The sequence below is a fragment of the Cavia porcellus genome, unplaced genomic scaffold, assembly GCF_034190915.1.
Source record: "Cavia porcellus strain 051 isolate PalLab524CR breed Dunkin Hartley unplaced genomic scaffold, mCavPor4.1 scaffold_3, whole genome shotgun sequence".
NCBI lineage: Eukaryota > Metazoa > Chordata > Mammalia > Rodentia > Caviidae > Cavia > Cavia porcellus.
In genome coordinates, this window is record NW_026947486.1 from 34,364,670 (window position 1) to 34,376,805 (window position 12,136).

General features: G+C 34.7%; 1 protein-coding gene across 8 annotated transcripts in view; it reads left to right on the forward strand.

Annotated features, from left to right (window-relative positions):
- The window catches only part of Arhgef9 (Cdc42 guanine nucleotide exchange factor 9), a 193,396-nt gene that overhangs the window by 112,059 nt on the left and 69,201 nt on the right, over positions 1–12,136 (forward strand). For all 8 annotated transcript variants that reach the window (XM_063246016.1, XM_003462749.5, XM_063246022.1 and 5 more), the window contains one exon: positions 767–946. In XM_063246016.1, coding sequence (XP_063102086.1) covers positions 767–946 — 180 coding nt within the window. The remainder of the gene's footprint in view (positions 1–766; positions 947–12,136) is intronic.

Sequence of the window (12,136 nt, forward strand, 5' to 3'; positions counted from 1 at the left end):
CATTACAAAATTAAAGCACATAAAGTGGACAAACAGTGAAATTACAAACTGTTCTGTTCAACGATCCAACAAAACTCAGCAATATGGTTATCCATCTTATACACTTAAATATACATGCAGTTATATCCTTTAGAGCACTTTCTTTTCCTCTCTTTTGTACAATGACAACTCCACATTTTGGGTTTTATTACTCCCACAGTTCTTATTACTTTTGCCCAAGCTACTTCTGTGGAATATTCCACAGAATATTCCACTCTTGATTTTTGAGGTCCTGGTTTTAATAATAAGGAATAGTGGGGAAAGGCCTATACTGTGGAAGTGTGTGTGTGTGTGTGTGTGTGTGTGTGTGTTATCATTACTGAGAATTGAACCTAGAGCTTTTTCACTGAGCTACATACCGAGCCTTTTTTTTTTTTTTTTTTTTTTTTTTTTTTTGAGACAAGATCATGTTAAATTGCCCATGCTGGGCTTCAACTTGTGATCCTTGCATCTCAGTCTCCCAGAGTGCTGGTAATACCAGTATGTCCCACTGTGTCCATATCTGTGGAGTCTTTATATTCTCAAGAGTTCTACTGGAGATTGAGCCTTTCTAAACATTTACTAGTGCAGTGACTTTCTTCCCTAGACTTCAGTTCCCTCACAGGACAAGTGAAAATGATTATTTCCTGCCTACTTTGTGGTACTAAAATCAGTCGCCTAAATGGTAGCAGTAAAGCCCCTCGATAGTGGGAGTCATCTTCATTCTAGACTTTTCCTTTGCCTGCAGGGGTACCTGAAGCAGTGCCGGAAGAGAAGGGACATGTTCAGTGATGAGCAACTGAAGGTAATATTTGGGAACATTGAAGACATCTACAGGTTTCAGATGGGCTTCGTGAGAGACCTGGAGAAACAGTACAACAATGATGATCCTCACCTGAGTGAAATAGGACCCTGCTTCCTAGAACATGTAAGCATCATATCTCTTTGGGGAGGTTTTTGAGAAACACTAGGAAGAAAAAGAAGGAACATGTGACATGTCTAGTTTATATTAAGATACTTTGTTCTGCAGTGGACAATGAGTTTCTCTCTGGCCCTGATTTTGACATTTAGTCTTTAATAAATTATGAGGACTTAGTAAGGTGCTATGGTTAGGCTTAGGATTCTCTCTCTTTACTGTTTCACTCCCCTTTCCCTATGCTTCTAGATAGTTATCAGTAGGATTTTATTTTAACTCCTCTATTCTTTTTCTGTTGGGTTCCAATTTCATGCGACCTACTGTTTTGAGAGGAATGCAACATATACACTGCTTAGGGAAATTTGAGAAATCAGAGTAACCATAGTTAACAAGAAAGTAGGCTCCTGAAAGGCATTGAGAGAATAGCCCTAAGGTAAATAAAGTGACTAATATAAGAAAATGGGCTGGAGACTTAGAGGAAGGAAACAGAACAGTGTGGATTCAAGACCTGTGTCTATGATGACTATATGGATATCTTTGAATGAGTCTGTTACCTTTTTTGACTTTAATTTTCTCATATAGAATATGAAGAAATTTCAGTGAATGATCTCCATGGTTCTGAAACATAGCTTGAGTCTCATTCACAGGACACCATCTAGTTGTTTGTTTGTTTGTTTGTTTTTTTTGACAATCCTACTCCCCATTTTTAAAGTATTTTCAAAGATGTAATATAAGCACATGATAAATATTGAAGTAATACTCAAAGTGTGCAATTACAAATAAATCTTTTTGAAATTTTCTTACTTTGTTTATGCAAATGTGTGTCACAGGAATCCCTAAGATCACTCTTATGTTCAGTAAGCTGCTAGATTATTGTCACCATTTAGTATCATATAGTGAAAAGACATATTATGGTTTGTATCTAAGTGTCCATTTAAAGCCTCATGCAGTCATAGGTAGGGAGTTTCGAAGGGTGTGTGAATGTGGATTGATTATGGATGTATTACTGATATTAAATGTATGGATACTAAAAGCCCCACTCTGGGTATAGGTAGCACCACATCAATAGACTTTTGCAGCCTGAATGGGATATAAAGAGAAACATAGAAGGCAGGCTGCTGCTGCTGCTTCTTTTTTTTTTTTTTTTTTTGTCTTTTTCGTTTTTATCGGTACCAGGGATCAAACTCACGACCACCTGCTTGCAAGGCAGGTACTTATGCCGCTGAGCTAAATCCCCAGCCCCGCTGCTGCTGTTTGTGCAGCTGCTACTTTTGCTGCTTGTGCTTGTGCTTCTGCTGTTGTTATTGCTGCTGTTGCCGCTTCACTGATGCTTTCTGCCTGCTCTGCTCTGCTTTGAACTATTTTTCTACTGTGATATGCCTCTGTCATGCCACCTTGCCTTGGAGCCAACAGATTATTGACTGAAACTTCTACACTGTGAGCTGAAATAAATCTTTATTCCTTTAATTTGTGAGTGTTGGATATTTTGTCTTATCAGTAAGAAAATTAACTAAAACAAGACTCGAAAGAAAAATTAACAAAAGGAATAGATATATGTGGCAAGAGAAAAACAGGGATAAAATTCTAGGAGTCCTCTAGTGGAGTTATACAAAATGCCTTTAATTTCCATAGTAATGAGTTATGACAATGTATAAAATGTTTTCTGCCATGGAAACTCAGTAAAGGCTCTGTGATCAAGGTATTTTGGGGGATGATGGTCTCCTAGGCATTTGCTGCCTAGCATATATCAAAATTCCACACTCTCAGAAGAAAAGCAGTATTCAACATAAACCACATTGTGTGTACAGATAAACTAGTCAGAGCAAACTAGTCCAAGATGCCAATCAAGGGCAAATCTTTCAAGCAGACCTTTCTAAAGCTAGCATTCTCAGTTTTGATAGAACTCTCTTGGACAGCATACTATATGTTAACTGATTTAGCCATTCTAAAAACTACCTGGGTATTATTTATAAAAATTAAATGTGTATAATTGTGTGGCTCCATTCCTAAAATTACATTGTACAGAAATTTTCACAGAGGTCCAGTATAAACATGTACAGGACTGTTGACTGCATTGTAGTCTTATGTGTAGTAAATAATACAGTTAGAAGCAACTTAGGAATTTATCACCAGGGAGATCGAATGACCCCACATGGGAGCATTTATTATGTGCTGTTATATAGCAGTAAACAGCAAACAAAATGTATGTACCTTACAGCAACATACAAATATCATATACTGTTGATTGAGAAAAGTAGAATCTAGAAAATAGCTCTCAATGCAGGGCTGTCCTGAGCATTGTAAAGTGTTTAACAGTGTTTCTGATCTCTGCTCCTTAATGCCGATGGCACTCCCCCTCCCCCCACTCCCCCCCCCTGCAATTGTGACAACCAAAAATCTCCCTGGAGGACAAAAGAAATTTCTGATCTATTGAAATGATCATATGAATTTTGCTTTAATCTCTTAATATGATAATGAGAGACTGTTTTCGAAACTTGATATAACATTTTGCATTTTTCCTAACAATATAATAGAGGTTTAAATTACTCTATATGTTTATTAGCTGTAATATCAGTATTTTTACCTTAGTTTTCTTGCCAGTATATTGCTTTTTATTTGCATTCCCTAATAAGTAATGATGAACAATTATCCTTGAGTATATTTACTGACAGCATAAAATCTTCAGTGAGACATATGTTAATGTTTTGCCAATTTTTAAATGAGTTTTTGTTTTCTTATTGCTTAATTTTAAGAGTTCTTTGTATATTCTTTTCACAAGTCTTTTGTCAAACATGTTATTTGTAAAGATTTTATATCAATCTATAAATGAGTATTGCATTCTCTTAACATTATCGCTGAAAAACATAAGCTTTTAATTTTGTTCAAATCCAATGTAGTCACTTTTTATTTTAAAACAAAAATAAAAACAGTGATGCAGAATTTCAAAGAAAAATATAGGTGATCAATAACGGTTAATATATTGTGTATTGTTATCTTCAAAGTAGTTGTTCAAATTACAAGATATAGGCATGAAAAAATGATCAGACAATGTAAGCACAAACTGTTGTTTTTGATGAACTGAGATTAGTGGTATAATTATAAATATGTATGTATCTGTATTTATATCTATATCTATATATAGATAGATATAAATCTTTCCCCTATTTTCTCCTTTTCCCACGTGTAAACATTGTATTGTCCCCCTAGTGTAAAAAACTGAAAGAGTAAATAAGGTTCAAGATGTATAATAGGTACTGTGAAAATTAAAGGGGAAGAAACTGCTCCCAGTAGCCACTTTTTAATGGTTTGTGATTTTGAATTATTTAGAAATCTTTACCTAACTTGAGGGGACAGTAAATTCTTCCTGTGTTTTCTTATACAAATTGTATCATTTTATTTTATGTTATTTAGACCTTTGATTCCTTTCATGTTAATTTTTATGTGGTACAGAATAAGGGTCAAAACTGTTTTATTTCCATATGAATATTTAGTTTTCCAGCATTATTTGTGGAAAAAAAGCTCCCTGCCCCCTCCATTGAATTAAATAGATTCCTTTGCCAACAATCAATTGACCTGTGTGCATTTATTTTTATAGATACTACTCTTCTAGTGATCTATATAACTATCCTTATAAAAACATAACACTGTCTTGATTAATACAGTTCAATAGCAAGTCTTGAAATCAGATAGTCCATGTTTTCCAATATTATTCTTTTAAAAAACATTCACGACTTTTTAAAGCTAATTTATTTTTCTATATAAATGTAAAAATCATCTTGCCAAGTTCTACCAAAAAACAAGCAAAAACTCTGCTAGTGCTTTGAGATTGCATTGATTCCGTAGATGATCTCCTACTTCTTTATATACATTGTCTATAATTTTTTCCAGGATTGTTTTCTAGTATTTCTTGTGTATTTACCACTTTATTTTTATATACGTATTTTTGAAAATATTTTATAGCAGAACTTACACTGCTATGTTTTGATATATGAATTTACATGATTATTACAATCAAGTAAACTCTCCAAAATCAAGTAAACTATCCATCATCTCACATATTTAGCTTTTTGTGTAGTATAATTATTTAAATTGCACTGCATTATACAATAGAATATTACAATACAAAAGCATACTGCAGTATACAATATTAATAACTGTAGTTCCTACAATATACATTGTATCTCTATTGATGTTACATAGCTACTTTTTGACCTACATTGTCTCCTTTGCTTTCACGTGCTTCTTTTAAAAATTTTATTTAAAGAGAAAAAAACACAAAACAGAAAAAAGGGTAGCAAAAATACAGAAATCTTCCCCAAAAAATAAACACTAAGGACTTCCGGGAGAACATGGTGGACAAATAACAGCACCCACAGAGGCTCTCTGAGATTACCAGCTTAGAATCTAGGAGTGGTGCAGTGTGAGGAGTCCTAAGTGAATGGAGATACACATTGCCGACCCAGGAACGAACTAAGCTGAGAGAAGCCAACTGGAAATGCAATCCTGATGCTATAACAGGAACAGATAAAATCTCAGCACAGAAGCTGGAATCTGCACCACTAGAAGCCACAATTTGAATTTCATGCCACTGCTGCAGCATCCCAATCAGCCAGCAGGGAGAGAGATGCACGAAAGCGCTGAGAGAGGGAACGAAGAACCAAATGGAGTTGAGAGCGGGACTACGAACCAAATGGAGTTGAGTGCGGGACTAGCAGGGAGCCCTGCATTGACCTGTGGTGAGTGAGAGAATCAGGGACCCTTTCATAGACTAGGAGGCTTCAACAGAGGACACTGTGGGACAGGGCAGACTAGTCGGAACAGAGTGCTGCAGTGACTTTAGTCTCATATTCCCCTCTCAAGTGGGATTGGTGGGGAGTGCTTGGGCTGGTGACACTGCAGACTAAGACCCAGTAGGCTAGCCCAAACCAGGTCCCAGGACCTGGCAATGCACCCTAGCAGTGAAGCCTTCACTAGGTTGATCTAGAGGGACCGGCCCAGCAGAGGCTGCCCAGGTCTGTGTCTCCCTAGTGCACTGCACTGGGTGGGAACACCTAGCCTGTGAATTTAAACAAACTGTAACAGACAAAGAGAAAAAAAAAAAAAAACAAAAAAAAACAAAACCCTGGGCCTCCTACATACACTTGTATGGAAGGAACAAAACGTATAGGAAGAGGGAGCAACAAGAAAAGGTCCTCAGTCCCCAATCCTGAGAACACTGACCCAGGAAAGGTAAATGCAAAAGAAAATGAAGGCAGAAAACATGCAATATCAGACACGGCACCAATAGACATAAAGCGATATCTCCGGAGCCTCACAGACGAGTTCAAAAATGAAGTATTTAATGAAATAAAGCAAGAAATAAGTAGAATAGTTAGAGAAATGCTAAGCACTGCCCAAGAAAAAACAGATGGTGGAATGGAAGAACAGAAAAAAAGAGGAGAATTGTTTGATGGAGAAAATAGAGAAAACGTAGAATACATGAAGCAGGTTCAAAGAGATTACCAGGAAACTAAAAACTCTATTGAAAGCTGGCATAACAGCTTGAAAGAAACTAAGGATAGATTATCAGAACTGGAGGACAGATTTGTAAGGTGGGAGCATGAAATGAAAAACTTCTTAAAAATAACAAGAAAACAAACAGTAATAATACAGATTAGAAGATGATAAGAGGATCTATAACTTAAGAATTAAGAACACAAAAGAAGAAGTAGGGACTCAAACAAATGAACTACAAAAGCTATTCACAGAAATAATCCAGAGGAATTTCCCTAATTTAGCAAGAGGTAAAGATACTCAGATGTATGAGGCATACAGGACCCTAGCCACCTACAACTGAAACAGAGCTACACCCAGGCATATAGTAATCAAAATTCCAGAAATCCAATATAAAAACAGAATATTAAAAGCTGTCAGAGACAAGAAACAGATCACTTACAAAGGAATACCCATCAGAATTACAGCAGACTTCTCAGCACAAACCATCAAATCATGAAGAGCATCGGGGGAAATAATTCAAGCTTTAAAAGATAAAAACCTCCAGCCAAGATTGTTATATCCTGCACAACTGTCCCTAGAAATTGATGGAAAAACAAGGCACTTCCAGGATAAAGAGGAACTAGGGGAATTTGCAACCACTGATTCAACTCTACAAAAAATACTGCAGGATATTCTAAAAATGAAAAATACCAAGATTCCAGAAACAGTGGCAGAGAGTCCACAATGAATGGAGTGGAAAGCGAAATGAAGAAGACAAACTGACAACTGATGACAGAAAAGAGCTCAACAGAAATGAGGCAGAGAAGGTTGGATAGTAGGAACAGCCATTTTGGAGAAAACAAGACATCATAATAGGTAGTGCTGATTTAATATCATCTTGTTTTGAAGTCCCATCAAGCTTTTGTTCTTCTGTCTCCATTGGTTTTAACGTGTTATATCTTATTGGATTTTATTATATGTGATAATATAAACAAAAACTTTTATGGACTGGGAGATTATACAGAAACCATTGTTCATTTTCTGTTAGTTGATTCTAAATACCCTGTAATACTGTCATTCTCTTGAATGATTTTACATTGTCTTGATATGTTTGATGCTGGAGTATACAAAGTTATACCCAAAGATTTTAAGGAAAGAGATACTATGGTAACTACTTTTATGTTGGGATTATCTTGAGGTGAAACACTATTTTGCTTAAATGGCTATGTTTTGACCTGCGCTGTTTCATTGTTATGCCCTCTTTTATCTCGATCTCCTTTTTATTATCTACTTTTTCATTTTTATCCTTTTAATTAAGGGAAAATAAATAAAAAATAGCAGGTTATATTATAGTAACCCACATTGATTTCCTATTAACTTGATTTGAAACCCTGTATTGCTCTCACCATCTTGTTTTGACTGATTTTCCTCTATTCTGTTATGCTTGATAGTACCAAGTTTGAAAGTATAGGCAACAACTATGAAGACAATAAGATTCATTATCACGCCCATTCTGGTTGACTATTATCTTCTTTTGAAGTCCTCTAATGTCTCCAATGTTTTGGTTTTATTGGTCTTGTTCTTTACTGTTTTTTTCAATTTTATTATAACTGATGATATAGGCAATTCTTTTTAAGATAGCAAGAGGCATTATGGCAACCATTGTTGATCACCTTGTATTTTGTTTTTACATTATGTATTATGTCCATCCTTTTGATTTGACTGATTCTGTCGTATTATGTCACATTTGGTTTTACTTTCTTCAAAAAAAAGTAATAAGAACACTGGGAGTAATAAAACCCAAAATATGTAATTGTCATTGTACAAAAGAGAGGAAAAGAAAGTGCTCTAAAGGACATAACTGCATATATATTTAAATGTATAAGATAGGTAAAATATTACCAAGTTTTATTGGATTACTGAACAGAACTGTTTGCAGTCTCACTGTTTGAGTGCCCATTCTATATGCTTTAATTTTGTAACTTGAACAACTATTTCTAAGATGACAATATATAATCTATTAACTAGTGATTTCCTACTGTTTATTTTTTCTGAAATTCTGTATAACTTGTACCCTTTTTTTGTTTTTTTTCTTTTTTCTCCTTAAATAAAATTTAAAAAAATAAAAATAAAAAAACACTAAGAAATCACTAGTTGATAAATTATGTATTATTGTCTTAGAAATAGTTGTTCAAGTTACAACATTAAAGCATAAAAAATGGACATTCAAACAGCGAGATTGCAAACAGTTCTTTCTCAGCAATCCAACAAAACCTTAGTAAAATGGTCATTTATTTTACACACATAAACATACACACAGTTATATCCATTAGAGCACTTTCTTTTCCTCTCTTTTTTACAATAGCAATTGCACATTTTGGGTTTTATTACTCCTACAGTTCTTATTACTTTTAACACTAGAGACACAATGTGATATTTATAAAAATGGTTCTTATTTATTTCACTTATGAGAATAGTCTCAAATTGGCTCCATTTAAATATGAAGCCCTTGAGATCATCCTTTTTTATGACTGAGTAATACTCCAATGCATAAAAATACCGCATCTTTTTCATCCACTCTGCAGTTGATGGGCATTTTGGTTGTTTCTAAGATTTACCTATTACAAATTGTGCTGTTACAAACATAGCTGCACATATATCACTGTGACGTGGCCTTTTCAGGTTTTCTGGGAAAATACCCAGGAGAGGAATAGCTGGGTTGAATGGAACTTCCAATCCTAGTCTTCTGAGACATCTTCATAGTGTTTTCCATAGTGGCTGCGCCAGACTACCCTCCCACCAATGGAGCAATGTTCCTTTTTCCCAGCAGCCTGGTCAACATTTGTTATCAATTGTTTTCTTGATGAAAGCTAGTCTTTCTGGAGTGAGATGAAATTTCAATGCCGTTTTAATTTGCATGTCTTGAATGACTAGTGATGGTGAACATGTGTATTCATGTTCTAAGAAATGTGTATTCATCTCAGATGCCCATTTTTGGAGAGGGTCTTTGAATTTGTGGGGGCTTGATGTTTTTGAATTCTAGATATGTTCTGGATATAAGTCCTTTGTCTGAGGGGTTGCTGGCTAAAATTCTTTCCCATTCCGTGGGCTTTTTTTTTTCACTCTGTTGCTGATTTATTTTGAAGCGCGGAAACTTTTCAGTAATATGATACCCTAGTTGTCAATTCTTTGAAGTGTTCCCAGTGCAGTTTGCGTATTGTTTATGAATTCTCTGCCTACCACTATGTCTCCAAGACTTCTACCTACCTTGTACTCCAGTAGACTTAGTGTTTGTATTGTAATATTTAGATATTCGATCCATTTTGTCTTTAGTTTAGTGCATGGTGATAGATGTGGGTCCAATTTCAGTCTTTGGCATGTGGAAACCAATTTTTCCAGCACCATTTATTAGAGAGGCTATCCTTCTTCCAGTGAACATGTTTAACCCCTTTGTCAAATATCAGGTGGCTGAGTTTCTTTGTGGTTGTCTTTGCATCTTCTAATCTGTTCCCTTGATCCTCAGGTCTATTTCTTTGCCAGTGGCATGCTTATTTTATCACTGTGGCTTTGTATTATAGTTTCAAGTCAGGAATTGAGATGCCTCCAACCTTGCCTTTGTTGCTCAGAATTGCCTTTGCTATTCTAGTTTTCTTCAGTATCCAAATGAATTTTAGTAGTCTTTTCTCTAGATCTGTGAGATATATCAATGGTATTTTAACTGAGATTGCATTAAATCTGTATAACAGTTTTGGGAGTATGGCCATTTTCACAATGTTGATTCTTCCTAGCCAAGAGCAAGGAATATCCTTTCATTTTCTAATATCCTCTTCAATCTCCTTTTTTAGCTTAGCATGATTTTCAGAATTTAGGTCTTTTACATTCTTAGTTAGGTTGAGTTCTAAGTATTTCATTTTTTTAGATGCTATGGTAAAAGACGATATTTCCATAATGTCTCTCTCAGTGAGTTTTTGTTTGTGTACAGGAATGCTATTGATTTTTGAGCATTGACTTTGTATCCAGCTACACTGCTGAATTTGTTTATTACCTCTAATATTCTTGTAATGGAGTTTTTTGGGTTTTCTACATAGAGTATCATGTCATCTTCAAGTTGTGATAGTTTAACTCCTTCCTTTCCTATCTTTATTTCTTTTATTTCTGTCTTGTCTGATTGTTCTGGTTAGTTTTTTCAGAGCTATGTTGAATAGGATTGGTGATACTGGATATCTTTGTCTTGTTCCTGATTTTTAGGTGAAAGCTATCCGTTTTTGTCCATTTAGTTTAATGTTGGCTGTTGGTTTTTCATAGATAGCCTTTATAAGATTGGATCTTCTATATAGAGTACAATGTCATCTACAAATTGTGATAATTTAACTTCTTCCTTTCCTATCTTTATTCCTTTTATTTCTCTCTCTCTTGTCTGATTGCTGTGGCTAGTATTTCCAGAACTATATTGAATAGGAGTGGTGATAGTGGCCATCCTTGTCTTGTTCCTGATTTTAGTGGGAAAGCTTTCAGTTTTTGTCCATTTACTATAATGTTGGCTGTTGGTTTGTCATATATGGCCCTTATGAGATTGAGGTAGACACTGTGCATTCCAAGATTCTGAAGGATTTCTGTCATGAACCTGTGTTGGACTTTATCAAAAACTTTTTCTGCATCTATTGAGATGACCATGTGGGTTTTGTTTTTGGCTCTGTTGATATGGTGTATTACATTTATTGATTTGCATATATTAAACCATCCCTGAATTCCTGTAATGAATCCTTCATGGTCGTGATATATAATCTTCTTGGTGATTTGCTGCATTCCATTTGCCAGTATTATATTAAGACTCTTTGCATGAGTGTTCATTAGTGAAATTGGTCTATAGTTCTCCTTTTTGGTTAGGTCTTTCTCTGGTTTTGGTATCACAGTAATACTTGCCTACAGAAATGATTTGGTGAAGATTGCTTTCTTTTCAATTTCATTGTAGATTTTAAGGAGTATTGTCACCAGATATTCTCTAAATTACCTGTAGAATTCAGCTGTGAATCTATCAGGACCTGGGCTTTTCTTTGTTGTTAAGTTTCTAATCACAAGTTCAATTTCAATAGCTGATACTGGGGTATTGAAAATTATTTTATACCTGGTTGAGCTTTGGTAGTTGATATGTTTCTAAAAATCTCTCCATTTCCTCTGTGTTTTCGGCTCTATGTGAGTAGAGATTTTTTTTTTTTTGATGGTAGAAAATTTTTTTCATTTTAAAGAGATTAAAACAAAGGAGCATGGAACAAAGCAGATCAGAACAAAACAATGTAAGCAACACAGTTCTTCACCATAAGACAATCCAATATTAACAATAGCTACTCTAATGTCTCTTTCTTTGAAATAGTTGAACATACAATATTATCAAACATATACATACAATATTATCAAACATTTGCATGCAATATTATCAAACATTACAAAATAGTATAAAATCATTCAAGAGAATGAAAATATTACGGGATATTCAGAACCAAATAACAGAAAATGAACAATGGCTAGTATATTATCTCATTTTCTTTAAAAAATTTCTTCATAGTCTTATATTAAAAGCCAATAAGATATAACATGGTAGAATCAATGGAAACGGAAGAATAAAAGCATGATAGGACTTCAGAGCAAGATGCTATTAAATCAGCAACAGCTGCTATAATGTATTATTTTCTTCAAAATACATAATAAAATGAAGCAAAACAGAATAAA